Source organism: Diabrotica virgifera, chromosome 8 (assembly GCF_917563875.1).
Source record: "Diabrotica virgifera virgifera chromosome 8, PGI_DIABVI_V3a".
Taxonomy (NCBI): domain Eukaryota; kingdom Metazoa; phylum Arthropoda; class Insecta; order Coleoptera; family Chrysomelidae; genus Diabrotica; species Diabrotica virgifera.
Genome location: NC_065450.1, coordinates 160,119,515 through 160,142,042, shown reverse-complemented (window position 1 = coordinate 160,142,042; position 22,528 = coordinate 160,119,515). Strand labels below are relative to the sequence as shown.

At 34.7% G+C, this 22,528-nt stretch overlaps 2 protein-coding genes across 2 annotated transcripts in view; both read right to left on the bottom strand.

Annotated features, from left to right (window-relative positions):
- Nucleotides 1-16,907, bottom strand: part of LOC126890301 (SCAN domain-containing protein 3-like) — a 36,344-nt gene extending 19,437 nt beyond the window's left edge. Inside the window, exon 1 of the mRNA XM_050659159.1 lies at nucleotides 16,484-16,907. Within this exon, the coding sequence (XP_050515116.1) occupies nucleotides 16,484-16,907 (424 nt within the window). The remainder of the gene's footprint in view (nucleotides 1-16,483) is intronic.
- A 27-nt stretch (nucleotides 16,908-16,934) lies between these two features.
- Nucleotides 16,935-17,959, bottom strand: LOC126889918 (protein ZBED8-like; the record flags this gene model as incomplete). Its single annotated transcript, XM_050658644.1, has 1 exon — nucleotides 16,935-17,959. A coding segment is annotated over exon 1 (1,014 nt), but the record flags the coding sequence as incomplete, so codon positions are not given.
- Nucleotides 17,960-22,528: the final 4,569 nt, after the last annotated feature.

Here is a 22,528-nt window from a genome sequence, read left to right as displayed (position 1 = left end):
CATGTGGGTAGAACAACCCCTCTTGGAATCGGAATAGAAATCACCGGTAATAAAATCCTTTTTATAATATTTTTTTTTTGTTAGCCTTGAATATTAAAATATTAGTCCCATTGTTAAAATTTCTTAGTCAACTCATTATTTGGATTTTATGTAGATTATTTCGATTGTATTCATTCAAAGAAAATTATACATTAATATTTTTTTTGGTTAGACATAACCAAACATATACAGTCCTCAAATTAATATTGGAAATAAGTATATCATTTCTCTGTAGGTTTTTGAACATCCAATATTTTACAAATTCAATATTTTTACAGATATTTCCTTAAATTAATCATATTCAAATTACAAATTCCATGTCATTTGTTCATGTATTCACACCCAAAATAGTTCAAGGTTACTTGAGATTGGTTTTTGTTACATTTTTAATGGTCGGTTTTTCTATACTATTGCTTCTAAAAATTTCCTCAATTATTTCTTCTTCCCTTTACTTTTTGCTCATGTTTGAAATGAGAAATAAAACTGGGAATATTTTTTTAGCCATTTTGGAGTAACCACATGGTGAACTCATAGCCCTTCGACACCTAGGGAAACCATTACAGCCACAGTCAAGTCACCATGGGAATATGTCGATTTGGGAGCAAGCGATGGGACATTCCAGTCCCACTTTTGTCATCTTTACACCGGTATCTACGGGAAACATGGTTCAGCACCTCCTCTGGTGCTAATTTTAGGGGTTGCAGCATCAGACTTCACCTTGAGGTCGTCCGATGAAGGGATTGGTTTGGGAACATTTAGTGTTGTGCTTTAAGTAACTATGGGTTTTTACGTTTCAGACATTTGGTTTAATGAAATATGTTTTTTTTCCAGATTTAGTTTACCTCTGGTTTTTTTTTATATGACATATTTGTATATTATGGTATTAAGTTCCCAAACTCATGTATAAACCTGCGGTATCGTATGTTGAGCTCGGCATATTTGCCAAAAAGGTATTAGGTTTTATATTTTATTGGTAATTTAGACGATTTTATGTCATTATATAAATTTAGGTTGTATTATTTGCTTGTTTCCCAAATATTTTATTGTTATTCGCTTTATTTTGTTTGTTCGGTTAATTCGTCGCTACTTTATTTTATTTCATTTGCTCGGTTAATTTAGGTCATCGTTTTGATATGTATCTCAACTTCATTTAGTATTTTCCCTTAGTGAGGCTCATGCCTATTTATATATATTTATTTGCATTATGTTCATCTTCGTCGGTTTCAATTCAGTTGTACGTAGCAAGCGTACTATAACCATTTGGTAGAAGACTCATGTGAGTTGTACCCTATATATATGTAAGAGGTATTTAAGTTTGTAACAGATAACATTATTGTTGTTATCTTTAAAATATATATAGCTTCTTGTATAACTTATGTCATTTTAGAGTTACATGATATATGCTTGTCTAACTCAGAGATTGTTAAAAATCTAGTAGTTATTTTAATAAATATTTATGTATTTTGTATATCATGAATTTTATTATTCCTTTATGTTTGTTATTACAGGTTTGATATATTTAATATTTGACAGCAGTATAAGATACCTGGGAAAATGATCGAAGATCATTTTCATGGCGCCCATGATTAGTTAGTTTTATTTATTTTGTTCGTTTTTAGTCATTAGTCATCTCCATTCATTTTCAGTACATTATTCTTATTTTATTATTTCATCTTTTAGTCATCATTACTATCTATATAGAGCTACTGTTCTTCGACAGGCATGCAAACGAGCCGTATCCATCCTTGAGTGTCAAGTGGTTTTCTTGCATCTCTTGCTAGCCAACTCTATTCAGTTTGCCTCTGTCTCTTCCCACTTCTACTTCTATCCCTTCTAATTCCCCTTTCTTCAGTACTACTCCTGCAAAGTAGTATTTTTTCCTATTGCGGCTTCTCAACGTAGAAGCCACTTCACCCTTTTCTTTACACACCCCACATTCTCTTCTTTACAGCCCATTCTCTTCATTTTTATACCAGTTGTTTTCATCCCAACTATTTAGTTACCGAGTCTTTTCTTTTTTTCTTACTTCTGTTGGAGTACCTATATCTTTCTTTTTACTTTCACTCCAACAGAAGTTTTCTTATTTTTGTTACAAAGTCCTAGATTTCCGTAAATATTACATGGATAAATATCAACAATTTTCCATAATTAGGTATTATAATTCACTAAACATCTTTATTTCTTAACCATCTTTAGTGAAGTCAATGAAGGTGGATATGAGTTATTACCTCAGATTTCGTTGAACCTCCATAGATTTTCATAAAAATTGGTGAATGGTTAAAGGATACCTCAAGGAACAAAGGTGACATAGTGCCAACTTGCGCTTTTTCCATTTTAGGGGTGAAATGCACCCCTTTTTTAAAAATTATTTTTTAGATTTCTGAAAGTGCAGTCACTAAAAGTTTTCACTTCCTATTTTGTTGAACCTTCATCGAATTCATGAAAATCGGTAAGTAGTTAGAAGATACCTCAAGCAATAAAAATATATAGCATCAACTTGCGCTTTTGCATTTTAGGGGTGTAATACACCCCTACTTTTTAAATTGTAAAAAATGCAGATTTCCGCATTGTGGCGCAAGTAATCTCGTTTAATTAAGAAAAATAAATATTTTTTTTATATTTATGTGCATGAATTACATTTTTTTTTTATTTTTCAAACCTTATAGCAACCAAAAATCCGAAAATTAACAAGTCGAAAATCACGAAAACCTTATTCTTCTATATTTCTGAAAGTGTATTCACTGAATGTTTTCACCCACGATTTCTTTGAACCTTCATCGATTTTCATGAAAATTGTTGATTAGTTAGAGGATACCTCAAAAAACAAAAGTGATATGGCACCAAGTTGCGCTTTCTGCATTTTAGGGGTGAAATCCACCTTTTTTTTTAATGACAAAATGCAGATTTCAACATTCTGGCTCAAGCAGTCTCGTTTAATTAAGTAAAATAAATATTTTTTTACATTTATGTGCATGATTTATAATTTTTATTAATTTTTTAAACCTTATAGCAACCAAAAATCAGAAAATTAGCAAATCGACAATCACGAAAAAAATTAATCTTTTATATTTCCAAAAAGGCAGTCACTGAAGGTTTTCACCCCTGATTTCGTTGAACCTCCATCAATTTTCATGAAAATTGGTAAGTAGTTAGAGGATACCTCAAGAAACAAAAATGATGTGGTACCAACTTGCGCTTTTATCCTGGGGGGTGGATGTTACCCCTTCTCATGGGTGAACACTATTTTATTAAAAATAACCCCATAATTAGATAGAGGAGTAAATTCTAAGCAAACTTTTTTTATCAAGTTTATAATTTTTTTATTTAAATAATATTTCATAATTTAATAAAATATTATTGGTACAGTCAAATCTGACAATAACGGCCACTAAAAATAAAACAATTGGCCGTTATAGAAATGTGGCCGCTAATGCTAGATTTCCTTTTCCACAAATACATAAAATATAATTGAAAATTTATTTATTTTAATAATTAAAGCAAATCTAATTTAATATAATTCTACAAACAAACGGAACATACTAAAACTAAATTCAATTTACTACAATATAAAACAATATCTATACGAAAAAACAACTACAAGAAAAACAGAATTTTTGTTTGTTTTACATTTTTTTAGATAAACGAAACATACTAAAACTAATTTAATATAGGTAATATATAATATAAAACAACATACTATAGCTACTACGAAAAATACGCTTATCACTAAAGTATCGTCGTGCTTCCATGCTATATTCAACAAAACCAACTTGGTAGGGCCTTTAATTAGATATCGCAAATCACTTTGGCTGATTTTGTCTGCATATATATTATGTTTGAGGAATCCCTTTTTTTGTGAGACTGGATATAGGACATTTCTAAAGTATGAATTCACATTCATGGTATATCGTTGCTATACAGGGATAATAATCTGTGCAATGTTATGGTACAGGCTACGTTAAATATGAAGTAAATGTGGAAGATATACACTGGTTATTCATTTCAATTTAATTTGATTGTTTTTTAATCGTTTACAATATTTAAAATAATTAAAAACATAAAGTTAGGGATTTCAAAAATAAATTCAGTTCTCACTGGCAGGGTGGGAAATAATAAAGTGCCATACAATAGCATTTCATTACAATGCTCATTACAGGCATTACAGGCCGCTCCGTTTGAGAAAACTCATACCCTCAAACTTTAAAAAAAGACTCATTCAGTTTCGACCAACCTTGTATTAGCTAAAATTAAACGTTTTGCTAGATTAATAATTTTTAACAATAATAGATTATATTAACAATCACTTGAACATAAATTGATTTTCTGATGTCAAATCACTACAATTATACAGGGGGTGAATATTGCTATGAAATTTGAAAATAAAAACGTAATTATCTTCTAAACTACTTCGTATAACATCACAAAACCTGATATTTTAAGAAATAAACATAGAGGAGAATCCAAAAATGTAAAAATATACAGGGTGTTCCATTAAACAAAAGATAATTTTGTTTCACCCTGTCAATATGGGTGGCCCTGTATATTTGGAAATGTATTTAAATTCTGATATTATCTATGCCCCAATCTCACCTAAATTAACTTTTTTCGTATCTCCTACAACAAACGACTAATTGGACTTCCCACAACCTGTATACATACAAAATCTCTGCTATAAAATTTTTTCAAAGAAAATGTTATTGGTTTTTTTAAAATAACTCCGTTAAATTTTGAAATATGAGATTTATCCAAAAACCATTACAAAGCTAAGTAAAAGTTCTATAACACTGTATTAAACATAATTTTCTAAATCCTTTATTTTTTTTTAAATACAAGATGAAAGGGCCCCGGTTACATGGTTCTCGCAGTAAAATTTAGGTTTTAAATGTTTCTATCTCGGTTATTTTTTGTCGTAAAAAAATACTAAAAAAACAAAAAGCTTAAAAAAAGTTCAAACTAAAATTTTATTCTCTACCATTTTTTAAGTATATCGAGTATTTTTGGAGTAATTATCAAAAGAAAATGAAATTCACGAAAATTTGAAAAATTCTAATTTTTTTAATCGAATTTTTTTTTAAAATATGCACTCTAAGCCGGTCAAAATTGTTGAAGTTATTACTCATGTTAAAATAAATAAAGTTTTAAATGGGTTACTATAAATTTTAATTTTTGTGGAAATGACGTATGTTTCATTTTTCATTCTTCCCTAAAAAATCTGAAAGGGTCCTCTTATTTCCATCATAACTTGTTTAATTTTGATGTTATCGACTTCTTATATAGCTTTTCGATAGTTAACTTTAAGTACTTTATTAAAATGTTTAATATCTATATTTAACAAAGTGCATCGTTTTCCTGTTATTTAAGCTTGAATACTAAGATTTGAGTACTCCCGGAAAAAAAATATACATTCAATTGCATATAACTCACTTTGTATATGTAATAAAGGATTTTTCGAATAAGGTGCTTATTTATTTTTATATTATCTTCGATTTTGGTAATAACAACTTTTTTGAAGAAACTTATGGTTTTTGAGTTATTTATGAAAAACTGCTATATGAATAACTCAAAAACTATTGATTTATTGAAATAACTTTATATGACAAATTTTACTTATAATTGGTCCCTCTATCGATTAGTGGTATTATTTTTAATAAAATAATTTCCACCCCCGAGAAGGGGTGGCATCCCCCCCCCCCCAGGGTAAAAGCGCAAGTAGGCACCATGTCACCTTTGTTTCTGGAGGTATCCTCTACATACTTACCAATTTTCATGAAAATCGATGGAGGTTCAACGAAATCGGAGGTGAAAACCTTCATTGACTCCACTACTTGACTATTTTCCATACATCAAAGACATATAAATACCGATTGGGGAAAGATCAAAATGCAAAATTTTGACGCACGTCAAAATTCTCAATGTGTTTTAAATGTATTCATTTTTTTCGAATCCTGAGAAAACTAATAAATATTTTTGAAAAATTTAAACCCAGAAAGAAAGACTACATTATTACCCAGAGCGTTTTCGATTCGTAATATGACATACGGGAGAACATCGTTGTAGCACATGCAAGTTTCTTTAACCTGGCATCCGACAGGTGGGGTTTAGCACACCCCAACAATACTGAACCGAGTAAAACATAACGAAATTTTGCATGTAGTGGCCACATTAGATAGATAGCTTTCTATTGTGTATTCATCTATGCGATGACACATAGTTTTTAGTTATTAATCGTCTGTTTAGTATCAGCAAGTACATTTGGATTGAAAGTGGTCACATCCGACGAGTCGGGTTCTGTATTTTCTGCAAAATTGTTTTTATTTTGTTTTACTCCTATAAACAAGTACGTATAGGTAAGTGAATATTACTTACTACATATTTTAACATACAAAATGAATTACGAACGAGAACAACCATGCCTTCAGGCCTTATAGAATGAAGGAGACAGTGACGAATGTATTGACAAGTGTTTCGGAAGTAAGTGAAGAAACAGACAATGCTGGTGTAAATAGTGACTATCCTGACCAGCTTCAAGATGTTGACCTTCCAGCTATCACAGAAAACTAAACGTGAAGATATTTTTTGAGTTCCTTTAACCCTTTTAGTTGGTGGCAAAAGGTGGCAAAAAAAATCACCGATCGGATGCCGAGTTAACAAAGAAAAATCTATTTTCACGCAAATGCTCATAGGAAACTCCTAGTTTTCACCCTATTTCACCTCTCACTAATTTCAGAGACATAATGGATAAAATCATGAAATGATAAGCCACTGTTGTTAAAATCTGATGGTCTGTGGTCTTATATGGCGAACCTTCGGCATATTGACAGTCCCTTTAAGAGACCGACCAAATGTGATTTTTTTGGCCGAAGCCGAAGTCGACGCCGAAGTTTGGCCTGAAGGATATATTCGGTCGAAGCCGAAGCCGAAGGTGACTAAAAATATATTAACCCATTAACCGCCAAGCAAAGAAATACTGCAATAATATGTAATATATTTGATTAACTAGAGTAAAATAAACTTAAACATTCGTAAAAAAATTTTTTCACACTTTGATAATGGCAGGTGTCACAACAACAAAATGGTTCGTTTTCGAACCTTTGGCGGAAATGAGATATAAAAATTGAAATACACAATTTTATTTGTTGTGAAAAGTCTCAAAACATTTAGAGTGTAAATGGACCTGGAAGTTTTCATAAACAAAAATAATATGGTTAGAACATTGCCTACACCTTCTTCAGCTTCTTTGTCAAAAATGAAGTCGAACGGCCCTCTATCCTTTTTAGAAATTATTTTAGATATTTGAAGTTTACACTTTCCAATCCTGTATCTTGCACTGTGCCAGTTGCATAAATTCGACAAATCGACATATTGTCTACTGTCTACAACACTACACATTCTCCCTTATGGAGCCCCCCCTCCCCCACCCTAGATTATAACAAAACTGAATACCAGAATACCCGTCTTTCTAAAGGTACGTATCCACTATGTTCGTAATATTGGACCACCGAGGCACTGCCGCACGGTCTTTGGCGCACTGTTGCACGGTCCGGGAGCGCCAACCATCCACTATGTTCACGAACCTCTTGCACTCCGCGCTCCCTGCAACTGCTCCAGTCGATACGGTATGCGTTTCTCTACATATAAACCGACACCAATTGGAACGCCGAGACGGAGCGCGCACTGTTGCACGGTCCGGGAGTGCCTACCATTCACTATGTTTACAAACCTCTTGAGCTCCGCGCTCCCTGCAACTGCTCCCATCTACATGCATGCGCTCCTCTACATATAAACCGCCACCTATTGGACCGTTGAGGCGGAGCGCACACTGTTACATCGTCCGAGAGCGCCAACCATCCACTATGTTCACAAACTTCTTGCGCTCCGCGCTCCCTGCAACTACTCCAATCGATACGGTATGCGCTCCCTTACATATAAACCCTCCAGATTGGAGCGCCGAGGCAGAGTGCGCAAAATTGCACAGCCCGGGAGCGCCAAACGTGTCCACTATGTGGAGTAGTTGCAGGAGCTCGGAGTGAAAGCATAGTGGATACGTGTTTTTACACATAATAAAGAAATATCCCAACAAATTACTGCCTGTGCATCACCTTGAACTTATTCATGATCAGACAGGATTATATGTCGACTTTCGCCAATGGTTCGTTATCGAACCATTATTTTCAAACACGAGATTTGATGACTCAGAAATTATTTTTTTTTGTATTTTTATAACAATTGGTGTACAAATAGGTTAAAAAACTAATGTTTTAATTTATTTGACCACAAAAGTGTTATGCCGATTAAATTACTACAGTAAAAATAAAGTTACGTCGAAGGATTGAAAATGTCGGACATTTAGAAAATATTTTTGTGATGAAAGCATGAGTTTGGAAATTAAAGAAAATTAAATTTAGTTACACTTATATCTTCTGGTTGCTTAAAAAATACAAAGATTTAAAAAAAATTTACGAATTGCCAAAAAAAAATTCTACAAAAAAATGGTGCGTTTTCGCACCTTTGGCGCTAAATGGGTTAAATGTTAATAATTTAAATAATGTGCATTATATTTTGTTTAACTGATGAGTGATAAACAAAAATATGAAATTATAAGATAAAAAAATCAAACATTTGTACATTATTTGGTTCCATATCACAGAGCATTTTATTATTCCACCTTCGGCGAAACCTTCGTTTTGGCCGAAGCCGAATTTTGGCCGAAGGTGGCCGAAGCCGATACCGATTAATCGGTCGGTCTCTAGTTCCTTTTGCAGAATTTACAATTGCTACTATTTTGTTAGACTCTGTTAGACTCTTTATTTAAAAAAATAGGTACTGTTTGTAAAAACATGTGTTGTAGTGCCATTAAAAGATATTTTTTAGTGTAATTGTTAGTCTACTGATACAAATGCAAGGGGCAAATTGAGAAGACTAAGCAATAGTACATTATATACCGCGGGACTGAAGTAGTACATTTAATCCTGAAGGTAAAGTTTATGGCCCGACCGCAGGGAGGGCCATAATTTACCTGAAGGATTAAATGTACTTCAGTCGCAAGGTATATACGATACTTTTCGTACTTCCGGTATGATTTTATTAATTATTTCAATAATTTCAATCAGTTTTTTCTCTCTTCAACTCATTTAATAAACTGTCTTTAAAATAAGTTACCATAGTAACATTGCGTTGTGACAGTTATAATTTAGAAACATTGTCATTACTAGTGTCATTGTAAAGAAACATTGTTATTGATAATTATTGGTATCATGAGTGAAGAAGGTGTATCTGATATTGATAAAAGAGCAGCCGAAGTAGGTGAAGAATTGTTACCACCGAAATCTAGAAAACTATACGAGCAGCAGTACGATGCTTTTAAAAAGTGGTGCCGCTTAAAAAATGTGAGACAACCTACTGAAAATGCGCTGTTAGTCTACTTCGATGATAAATCAAAAGCGGTTTGTGCCTCAACTCTCTGGGCACATTACTCAATGCTGAAATCGGTTATTAACATTAGAGAAGATATTGATATAAGTAAATTTCCAAAATTATTAGCTTTTTTGAAGAGAAGAAATGAGGGATTTAAGCCAAAGAAGTCAAGAATTCTCACGTCTGAGCAGGTAGATCAGTTCTTACGGGAGGCTCCGGATGATAAATATTTTAATGCTTAAGGTAAATTTGGAAATTTGTTTATATTCAGAAATTTTAAGAAATCAATTTTTTTGTAGGTTGCACTTATTTTGGGCGTTGCGGGAGCTTGTCGTGGAAAAGAGTTGGTTGATTTAGAAATCGACGATGTGAGAGATTTGGGCGATTCCTTCCTAATTGCGATTAGAAACACCAAAAATAAAATTGACCGAAATTTTGTGATCAAAAATTCAGAAAACAGTGCCATCAGTTTTGTGGCGATATTTCGGAAATATGTGGCATTGCGAAAGACAGGGACAACTCATTCAAAATTTTTTGTTCAATACATCAACAAAGAATGTACTACGCGAGTAGTAGGAAAAAACATGTTTGGTACAATTCCACGGCAAATAGCAGCTTTCTTGAAATTAGAAAATGCGACGTCTTATACGGGACATTGTTTTAGACGCACATCTGCGTCTTTGTTAGCTGATTCGGGAGCAACAATAGACGTGCTGAAGAGACATGGAGGATGGAAATCCTCCAACGTGGCCGAGGGATATATTGAATCGTCTATTAAAAATAAACAAAAAATTTCAGATAAAATATTTGGTTAAGTCGCCGATTCGTCCACTATAGTTATGCCACAGTCCTCATTCTCGCTTCCTGTTTCCGCAGGATCTTCGAAACAAACACCAGTTCAATATGAAAAGGACCTATCTGTTACTCGTCAGTTACCTGCTGCATTAACCCAGGAAAGACTGGTCAATATGACGAACTGTCACAATATTAATTTGAATATTAACGTTAATTACCATTCTAATTAATTATATTTTTCAATAAAATATCCCTTAAATTCGTTTGTTTGTGATTTAATCGTTCCGGGAGTTTCGTCAATATTTAATCCCGGAGGGATTAAATGTGACACTTTAGTACCTGTCACAAGGGAGTGAAGTTGTCACTTTAGGCCCGGAAGTACGAAAAAGATATTTTTTAGTGTAATTGTTAGTCTACTGATACAAATGCAAGGGGCAAATTGAGAAGACTAAGCAAAACCTATTAGTTGAATATTTTTTTTAATTCCTCGTTAACATTAATTCTACACATTTATTTACATTAGGAATGTAACAGATCCTTTTTCCACAGTTAGTACAATTAAGTGTGTGAGCGCAAAATTTGCTTGCAATGCTTTTTAAATGCATTCATTTTTTTCGAATCCTTAGAAAACTAATTATTAGTAATTTGAAAATTTTAAACGCAAAATAAAGAATACATTATTATCGAGGGCCGAAAGTCCCTGAAAACTTGTATAGTGTTTATTTGAATAAGTTACAGGGGTGAAAAAAAAAATTAGGTGTAATTCTTAATTTCGAATATCTTATTCAAAAGAAACCTTTTGTTTATTCTAAATTACTTTCTGCCCTCGGTAATAATGTAATCTTTCAATCTGCGTTTAAATTTTTCAAAAATATTTCTTAGTTTTTTTCAGGATTCCAAAAAAATATATGCATCTGCATTCATTTGAAATCAAATGAAAGCATTGCAAGCAAATTTACATAACTCCGTACAAATAGGACTTTAGAAATATATTAATCAGAACATTACAGAATATCAAAGACTAAAACTAGATATTGTCGATACTTTTGCTCTTGTGCGTTAAGGGAAATTGGAATTTTTGTTGCTTTTGCACAATACCTTTTCCAATTAAATTGCTACTACTACCTCAAAGAGGAAATGCAATTAATCTAACACTTTGTGTTGGCCACCTGTAACTGAGAAAAGTGAGAAAAGCAATAGCGTTCTATAACAAGAGGATCGTTTGTGTAGACACGTACAAAGACCGGTATTATCACTTTTATTCCAAAAATGCCTTTAAAAAAACTAAAAATCAGTACAATTTATTTATTTTTTAAACACGGTTCTATATAGTCCTGTCGCCAGGGGGGGTACAACGGCCTCGTTAATTCAGATGGACTTACCCAAGTTTTTTTTATGTATTTTGACCCGTAGAAAACGAATTTTTTGGGTAACAGTTGATCCGGATGTCGATAAGATTGTTATAGACCAAGAACTTGAGGAATCAAATAACAGCGATTTTTGGCAAAACAAAACAATATTTTGTATTTTTTGGGTCATTTTAAGCAAAAAATATTTCTACAAGTTTTTTAGTAGGATGCAGAGTTTTCGAGATAAACGCGGTTGAACTTTCAAAAAATCGAAAAACTGCAATTTTTAAACCCGAATAACTTTTGATTAAAAAATAAAATAGCAATTCTGCTAAGCGCCTTTGAAAGTTCAAGTCAAATTATGTCGGTTTTGATTATTTGCATTGCTAAAAATTTATTGTGTTATTGTTAAACAAAGCTACAAACAACTAGTGCGTGAGTGATGTTTCTATGATTTCTCATTTAAAATCGAACGAGTAGGTAGAATAGGTACTAGTGCAATCAAGACTATTTCTACGTTACATGCGTTAAAACGCATGTAAAAGCACGGGAAACCCTACGTGTTTATAGCTTTGTTAAACAATAAAAAAATAAATTTTTACCAATGCAAATAATCAAAACCGATATAATTTGACTTCAACTTTCAAATGCGGTAAGCAGACTTGCTATTTTATTTTTTAATCAAAAGTTATTCGGGTTCAAAAATTGCAGTTTTTCGATTTTTTTCAACCGCGTTTATCTCGAAAACTGTGCATCCTACGAAAAAACTTGTAGAAATATTTTTTACTTAAAATGGCCCAAAAAATACAAAATATTGTTTTGTTTTGCCAAAAATCGCTGTTATTTGATTCCTCAAGTTCTTGGTCTATAACAATCTTATCGACATCCGGATCAACTGTTACCCAAAAAATTCGTGTTCTACGGGTCAAAATACATAAAAAAACCTTGAGTAAGTCCATCTGAATTAACGAGGCCGTTGTACCCCCCCTGGCGACAGGACTAATAAATAATATGTAATAAATGTGAAATATATTTTTAACCAGTTTCCAATAAACAAAACATTCTTTCTAATTTTGTTAAATTAATGTCCTGTGCTAATATCATTATTTAATCTTAATAGTCCAGAAAAATAGTAACTTTTAAATCTTTACTTACCAGGATCGACGCAATTGACTGGTGGTAAGAGTTATCAAGCCAACATTAGCCAAACCAAAAGTGACTGGCTCACACTGGAAGAGATCTTTGGTTCTCACAAGGTTAGATGAGCTATTACAACTTTTGAACCTTACAAAACTGCGGGCCCGATTAGAATATCACCTAAACTTGTCCAGTAGGGACTGGAAACAATTCCCAAAAACCAGGAAAATCAGATTTCAGCTTGGCAAAATCGTACAGGCCTGCAATCCTGACTTCACTAATGTGTTAAACCATGCACCAACGTTGCACCAACGGCATTGGGCGTATCAAGAGGGGAAATCAGGTGAAGTCGCCGTGCATAATCTAGTGGCGGAACTCGAAAGGAGTTTGCACTAGAATGAAGTCGCCCTTGTTGCATTTTTAAATATAAAGGGTGCATTTGATAATACCTAGAACAAGTCAAGACGGATGCGGTGGACCACCTATAACTAAAAGCGAAGTGGAAGATGCTCTATGCTTGTCAAAATCAAACAAGACCATGGGACCTGATGAAATACCCACAGAGGTTCTAAAACTACTAGGAAATTGCGGAAGTAAAGTATTGGTTGACTTGTTTAATGCTACATATAATCATGGTTACTTACCACATGATTGGCTGAAATCTACTTTTATACCAATTCCCAAGAAAGCGAAGGCAAAAAATGTCATGATCATCGAGCCATTAGCCTAATGAGCCACGTACTTAAGGTCTTTCTGCGTGTGATCCATGCGAGAATATATAAAAGAATCGAAGAACATTTGGGCGAAACTCAATTTGGCTTTAGAAATGGACTAGGTACACGAGAGGCCCTGTTTGGGTTGCAGGTATTAATACAAAGGAGTAGAGATGTAAATGCTGATGTGTACCTATGTTTTCTTGATTTCGAGAAAGCATTTGACAAAGTATCACATACTAAGTTGTTAGATGTTCTAAGGTCAACTAATATTGACGATAAAGATCTAAAAATCGTTGCTAACTTGTACTGGAATCAAAAAGCCACAGTTAGAGTAGACGGTGGCTATACAGAAGAGATTCAAATTCAACGTGGATTAAGACAGGGATGTATTCTTTCACCATTAATTTTTAACATTTATTCAGAGAAGATGTTTGAAGAGGCACTCAGTACTACACAAGGTGGAGTTGTGATAAACGGGAAACTGATAAATAATCTCCGATATACAGACGACACTGTACTGATTGCCAGTAGTGATACCGAGGTCTCCCCCTTAACATCAAAAAAACAAAATATATGGTCGTCAGTAAGGATAATGTCATCAATGCTGTAATTCACGTTAGTGATGTACAACTTAAGAGAGTTGAAGCTATAACATACTTCGGAAGCAGAATCACTGATAATTGGGATCCATCCACCGAAATACGTTGCAGAATTGCTCAAGCCAAATCAGCATTTTTCCGTTACAAGAAAATTCTATGCGGTCATGACATAAATTTGAGTCTTAGGACAAGAATTTTAAAGTGTTACGTGTCTTCCGTTCTTCTCTACGGAGTTGAGTCATGGACCTTAACAGGAAGAATGCTTAAGATGGTTGAATCCTTTGAACTATGGTGCTATCGAAGAATGCTGAGAGTAAGCTGGATGGACAGGGTGCGTAATGATATTATTCTGAGCAGGATGAAGAAAGGCAGAGAACTGGTAAAAATGATAAAGTCTAGAAAACTCGAGTATTTTGCGCATGTTTGTAGACATCCGGAAAAATATAGCACTCTACATCTAATTATGCAGGGTAAAATATTAGGCAGAAGAAGTCTAGGAAGAAGAAGAACATCTTGGTTAAGAAATTTGAGGCAATGGTTTGATCACACTTCGGAATCGCTCTTCAGATCTGCTGCGAATAAAGTTATGATAGCCAACATGATCGCTAACGTTCGATAAACAGACATAGCACCCGAAGAAGAAGAGAACAAGTCTATACAAATTGCACTGGTGAGGAAGTGAATGAACAGCACAACATGCCAAGTGAATTATTTAGATATTTGAAAGCAGAATGCTATCGACCGATATATATTATGAAAGTGTCATACAGCTAAATCAACTAATTGGTTCCCTCAAACGAGTGTTTTGTTACCGTCATTATGGAACATCATTGACGATGACTTGATTCATGGTCTAAGCGCCCAAGCAATCTGATCCAGGGTTTCGCAGACGATATTGTAATAGTGACTAGGGGAAAATTTTTATCAGCACTGTTTCGGATCAGATGCGATGTGCCTTTCATTACATTGAGAACTGATGTCCGAAAAAGAACCTCTCCGGAACCCTTCTAAAACTAAATTCGTAGCCTTTTAACATTTTTTTTTTATAATTAAGTAGTTATTGACTAGGTTTCACCCTATCCTTAAGACTAACTATAAATCCCTTTACCAGTTACACCCATGGCCTAACATTATATTGCAATTTTCGTTTTCAGTATGACGAAGGAAGATAGTTTATAGAAGTAGGTACCATGGTTAACGGCTTTTTAAGTATACACCTTGAGTTTTATATGTTTAGAGTCCTCATTCTTCTTTCGGTATTCGTTCTGGGGAGATGTGCCGACTAGATCATTTTATGGAGACCAGAGAAATTGGCTTTGCTGACCTTTTGTAGGAATAAAGAACAAAACTAAGCTCATCTTAATAGCATTTGGAAGTAGAGTAATAAAAGCTATTTATCGATATACATAGTGCCAAAAACGTTGCAAGAGTTTACAATTAAGATTCCGTTACTCTATTTAAAAAGGGAACCTTTCCCTCAATATATTACAGTTAGGTCTTTTGCCTTTTTGAAATCCCGTTATTTTGTCTAGAAATGAAGACAGTCGGTCTTTTCAAGAATTCTCAGTTTTTTAAGTGGGGGGAAAATTCTCCCTCTTTTTTAGGAAACAGCTTGTCCAAATTTAGAAGGATACAATTATTTTGGTTGTGGGGTACCAGAGGTTGGACGTATTTTTTCTCTGTGAGTTTATCTATAGGTATATACACAGTTTTATCTTATCTTCAAGTATTTGGATCTAACACAGGGTTAAATCCAATATACATTATAAGTTAACGTCAGGGGTGATACTAGTTAAGTCGATACTTTGCTCTTGTGCGTAATTTAGGTGATTTGAATTTTTGTTGCTTTTACACAATACCTCTTCCAAATAAATTGCTACTACTACCTCAAAGAGAAAATGCAATTATTAATCTAACACTTTGTGCTGGTCACCTGTAACTGAGAAAGTTGAGAAAAGCAATAGCGTTCTGTAACGAGAGGATCGTTTGTGTAGACCAGGGGTTCCCAAACTTTTTTGTACCACGCCCCCTCTGGTTATTTGGAGACCCACCCACGTCCCCCTACACATATCAATAATTGTACGTATGGTGAAAATTTAAACAAGTATTACATGAAAAACGAATATAATAACTGATACAAAATTTAACATTGTAACACAGATACATTTTCAATTTAAGGAAGGTGAAACAATAGGCCTACCTACTTACAAAAACAAAACATAAAATGTAATTTAGTGAGATGGGTGCGCTTGCATGTTCTGCATAAGCTGACAGATCCTGGGTTGAGTTTCAGACAAAGCACAGCGTAGGTCACTTTCGACATCAAGTTTGTTGCGGTACTTGGTTTTGATCGCCACAAGAGTTAAAAACGCTTTTTCGCACATGTATGTTGTTGAAAAAGGCAAGTACATCCGAACAGCTTTCCCTGAAACACTAGGGTAAACTTTTAAGTACTTTAACCAAAATGAGGGCTTGTCCATTTTGTCAAAATCGTATCTTGCGGCAGAGTCATTTTTTATTTCTATTCCCTCCTCTTGCAACTCTTCTGGCAGCAACTGTATGTCCATGTTAAACGGGTCAGTTGATAGTTTGTACAACTCCTCTGACAAGTTAGGAAAGTACCTGCTGAACTCCTCCTTGAGGTTCTTCAAATGGTCAGTTATCAAGTTTTTCAAAAGTGGTCCTTCAAAAACGTCCTCAAAACATACTTCTTCTGAGACTGACACTACTTTGCTGAAACTTGAATAGTTGCTGGGGTTCATTGACACTTTACGTATCCAAAGTTGTAGTTTCTCAACGTACATCTTGATGGCATCCCGATGTGTTACTATATTTGAGTCTGCACCTTGCAGTCTCATGTTTAGGTTATTTAACGTGTCAAAAAAGTCTGATAAATAGGCCAAAATCACTTGGTTCCAGGGTTTTTTGAACTCTGCACTAAGCTCGTTTTGTTTCTGCTGTGCCAAAAACGTTATCACTTCATCACGGAGTTCAAATAGTCTTCCCAACATATTGCCTTTTGATAGCCATCGTACTTCTGTATGAAATAGCAGCGTTTTGTGATCACTTCCTAAATATTCACACAGAATTTTAAACAGCCGAGTATTTAATGCACTGTTCTTAACGTAGTTGACTACTTTAATACAAAGCTTTAAAACAGCATTGAGTTCGTTAGGAAGAGTTTTTGCTGCCAAGGCTTGGCGGTGAATAAAACAATGAATCCCAACCACATCAGCATTCTTCTCTTTGACCAACTGCACAAAGCCTGAACGAGAACCCAGCATTGAAGGAGCACCATCTGTGCATACACCAATAAGTTTTTGCCAAGAAAGTTCGTGTTTCTTAAAAAAGTCTGATACTGCTTCCATCACATCTACAGCTTTAGTAGTGGTCAACAGCTCAGTAGAAAACATCAGTTCATCCTTCATTCTTTCATTTTCAATGTAACGAACATATACAAGCAAATGAGAGCATTGTGCTATGTCTGTACTCTCGTCAAGCTGGATAGCAAAAAACGGTGATTTTTTTATTGCATCAACCACCTGGTTTTTAATGTCCTTGGCCATATCATCAATGCGGCGTTTTACGGTGTTGTCTGAAAGTGGTATTTGTGATAGCTTTTGCCTACTATCAGTTCCAAGGACAACATCGGCTACTTTTAAAATGCACGGTTTAACAAGCGTTTCACCAATAGTGTGACTTTTCTTTTCCTTAGCAATAATAAGAGATAATTCATATGAAGCTTCAAGCACTTTTAGAGATGACTGAACAGCAGATCCAGTGCTATCTAACTTCATGCGCTTTAAATTCTTAGATTTTGCAGCGAAAAACTCTGTAGGTTTGTCCTTTAAAGAGGCATGTTTGGTTGACAAATGTCTCAGAAGACGATTAGGCCTCATCGCGTCATTGCTTAATACCTCATAGCAAATAACGCACTGAGGGTGGTCAACATTATTTTTAAGCAAGGAAACAAACCCATATTGAATATAATCGTCAATATACTTGCGTTTCTTTGCCGTGTTCATCTTCTCTGATTCAGCTTTACACAGAACTCACACAACACAAAAACAATTACTCCAATTCAAACGTCGCAGCAATTACAGAACACCCACAATACAGCAAACACGCTGACGATAATTCACGGAAAGCACTGTTGGCACAACGGACTGGCGAACGGACTAGTTACAACGCAAGCACTGAACAAAGTGCAAGGTTATTGACATTGGATTGAAGATGCGGTGGTGGTAGTGGTAGGCGGGCGTGGTAGGGGTGGAGGGACGCTCGCACTCACGCCAAGGCCAAATGGAGGTAACGGGTGGTGGGGGTCATGGATGGCGGGAGGGGAGTATTATTATGAGGAAATTATTTTTGTAATTTTTTTTATATTTATTTCACTTGGGTGTCACGCCCCCTCTGGACTTTCTCCACGCCCCCCAGGGGGGCGCACCCCCCAGTTTGGGAACCGCTGGTGTAGACACATTAGAGCTCCATTTTCCCGGCCCCTTTTGATTTCTCGGGGATCGGGAGTCGGTAACATGGATTTCTCGGGAAAATAAAAAATTGAGTCTTTAATTCTATATTATTTTTTCAATGCAATAATATAAAACGTATAAATTTAATTAGTATTAAACAATTTCAGAAAAATTCAAAAATTTGAAACAAAATAAAAGTTTTAAAGAAAGTTGTAAAAATTGGAAAATTATGAATTTGTGTTAATCTGAATTTTCGTTATTTTTATTATTGAGATATGTTTGAAGGAAACATTGAGTATTTCATTCTTCAGGCTGGCTCTTTTTTGTGCAAAATTTGCTGTTCCCTTTTGGTTGATGTAGGTCTTATACTTTTTATTGCAGTAAGCAATTTTTTTAAATGCCCCATCAGCTCATTTGCTTTGTCGTATAGCGCGAGCTTTTGTTGAATGACCTTTTCAAGATCATGTTCATCAACATTTGAATTCTTTTATATAAACATATAAATAAACAATCTAATCGCACATAAAATAACTTAGATTAGATTAAAAACTTAGTATTTTGCTAGCAGTTGCCGCTAGGGCATCCCTGTCATTTTTTCGTTCGTTGCAATCCGTGACTTCACGCCGGGGTTTGTCCTGGTTGGGTCGGAGAGGCAGCATATGTGCCTCCTGATGAGATACTAATAAGTTTCGAAACCGGTAGAGGTGCTTGCTGCACTCTCTGATTGAACTAGAATATGATGCGGCTGTAGTTTCGTGTTGCACCGAAATTGAAAATTGTTATTCATTTTTGATTTACATGTTTACTCTGATTGGAGTACAAAGGGAACCATTTTCGTTGGAACTTTACCGCGCTAAGCAGATGAGACGTGGATTATAAATTGTAAAATTTCCTTATCTTCTTTAGTCTCAGCATCCGTTATGGCTTGCAAATTTTAGAAGCCTCGGAGATGTAACCACAGAAGGTTCCCATTGTTTTCAATCTGGTGGGATGTAGACTAATATTTTTAATATTACATATATTATGTTCTATTAGATTGAAAACTTAGTCTTAAAAAAATACAGAAAAAAGAATGTGTGTGTACTTTGCACGCACGTTAGAAGTTATACTTCTATTAAAATTATGTAAAAAATCTGACCTTTTTTTAGATTTTCTACGATTCCTCAAGGAAAAAGCAATTGCTGGGACGCTCCAGTTCGTCAAAAAATGACGGATAAACATTATTTTTCGAGAATTTACCATTTTTAATTATTTTAAATTTTGACGAAAATACAGCTGAAAATCTAAAAGCTATCGCGCATTTTTTTTTTTTTTTTATTTATTAAACACCAATAAGATGCTTAAGAACATTACAATCTGATCAAATAATGTGATCAATGAGCAACTTATTTCTAACCTAAATTACTACTAAAAAACTTAAGACTAAGGACAAACTCGATAGTACCCCCTAGGTTCTGTTAATATATTGCACAAATTTTAACTTGTACCATCACTTGCACCGTGCACTATTTTTCACTTAACTAACTCGAAGGGTTTCTTCCTCTTGAGTCTTCTACCTAGATCCGTGTTGTCGAGGAGCTGGATGGCCTCAACATTGACGTGTTGAAGAAGTCGTTGTTCGTGACTCTTGGCAAATTTTTCTATGGTCTTGTTAACAGTATCCATGTCTAGGTCCCTATGGAGATCACTGTTCCTATAGTACCATGGAGCGTTGACAATGCTCCTTAGCACTTTGTTTTGGAATCGTTGAATGATAATTAAATTTGTATTACTAGCGCAGCCCCATAGTTGGATGCCATATGTCCATATAGGTTTTATAATCTGTTTATACAAAAGTATTTTATTGTAGATTGAGAGAGTGGATTGTCTTCCCAATAGCCAATACATTTTTTTATACTTCATGTTAAGCTGTTCTCGTTTCTTTTTAACATGGGCCTTCCAGCGTAGCCTAGCGTCTAGTGTAATACCCAAATACTTTGCGGTGTCGGCATATGGTATCTGAGTATTATTTAAGTTAACAGGAATGTATTGATTTTTCTTGTTTGTAAAATTTATATGCACTGACTTCATTTCGTTTAATTTAATTCGCCAGCGTTTAGTCCACTCGTTAAGTCTGTTAAGAGATATTTGTAATTTTCTTGCTGCTTCTTCATGGTCTTCACCTACGGCTAAGACGGCAGTGTCATCAGCAAAGGTAGCTATTGTATTATGTTGTACTTCAGGGATATCACTAGTGTATAATAGGTATAGGACCGGTCCTATCACACTACCTTGTGGTACTCCTGCATTGATTTCCTTTAGTTCCGAGTAGGCTTCTTCTTGCTTAACCCTAAAAACTCTCTCTGATATATAAGATTCCAATAATTCTCTGTATTGTCTTGGCAAAATCCTGCTTAATTTGTACTTAAGTCCTTCGTGCCATACCTTATCAAAAGCTTGCGCTACGTCGAGGAAGACAGCTGAGCAAACTTTCTTTCCTTCTAGCGACCTCTCTATTATATCCGTTATTCTATGGACTTGGTCGATAGTTGAATGACTTTCTCGAAACCCAAACTGGTGTGATGGAATTAGAGCCTTAGCATCTATGAGAGGTTTCAACCTTTTCAGCAAAAGCTTCTCGTACAGCTTTGAAATTACGGGTAGCAATGAAATCGGTCTGTACGATGATACTGTATTTGGTTGTTTTCCAGGTTTAAGGATCATTATGACCTCAGCCACTTTCCATATCTTGGGAATATATCTTAATCTGAACGAGGCATTTATGAGATATGTCAGTTTTACTATGGCTTTTCTAGGAAGTTGTTTTAAGATTTCCCCAGTAATTAAGTCAAACCCAGGTGCTTTCCTGGGATTGATGTTTGATTTAATTTCGTCGGCCACTTCTTTTGGGGTGACTAGTTTAATTTCACCTTCTTCCTGTGTGGCATTTTCCCATTGCAGTGTGTTATCACCTTCATTTGGCTGGAATGTTTCCTCGAGATATTCAGCAAATTTATTAGCCTTCTCTAAATTGCTTTTTGCCCAGCTTCCATCTGTATTTCTTAGTGGGGAATTTTGCATTATCGGTCGTTTTAATTTCTTAGTGGCTCTCCAGAGGGAATAATCAGTTGTGCTATCATTTGTCAATTCTCTTAGATAGTTACTAATTGATTCGTTTTTATTTTTTTTAATTTCTCTTTTAAGCTGTTGTGTAGCATTATTTAGTTTTGTTTTATCAGATGGAGCTCTAGAGCGTTGCCAGATCCTTCTGAGTTTTCTTTTTTCTTCGATTAGCTTTCTAATTTCTTTAGGGTAATTATTACCTTTAACTCTATGAATCAGTTCAGGTGAGTTATTCCAAGCGGCTTGTTGAACTTGTTTAACAAAACATTCCGTTTCTTCATCAAGTTCATATCTAGTTTTTAGTGAAACTTTGAGATTGATTGTTTCTTCTAAGTGAAGCTGAAAACTCCGCCAATCTGTTAGTCTATTAGTCAGTTTAGGAGGTGGCTGGCTTTGAATAACAGTATCGCTAACTGTGAGAAGGATGGGTGAATGATCGGAGTTCATGTCCCAAGCTTCTTCAATATGTAAATAATTAACAGAAATATTTCTAGTTATAAAAAAGTCAATCAGGTCTGGAATTTTGTTGGAATCAGTAGGCCAATAAGTCGGTTTACCTGTTGAAAGTGTTTCACATTTTAATTGCTTAACTGCCTGCAAGAGTTCCTTCCCCTTTGTTGTAATTATCCTAGAACCCCAATGGGTGTGCTTGGCATTAAAATCACCACCAATTATAAATCTTTTGCCATGTCTATTCAAAAATTCTAGATATTGATCTTTTTTGAGGTTATGTTTTGGTGGAGAGTAGACAGCGGTAACGATAAGCTCAAAAGATTTTGTTTTAACACATACTGAAGTAGCTTGGAACATTTCTGTTTTGTAGCATATTTCTTGATGATGTCTAATTGTTTCTTTTATTATGATAGCACTACCACCTCTGGCTGTATTATCCGGATGTAAGGTAT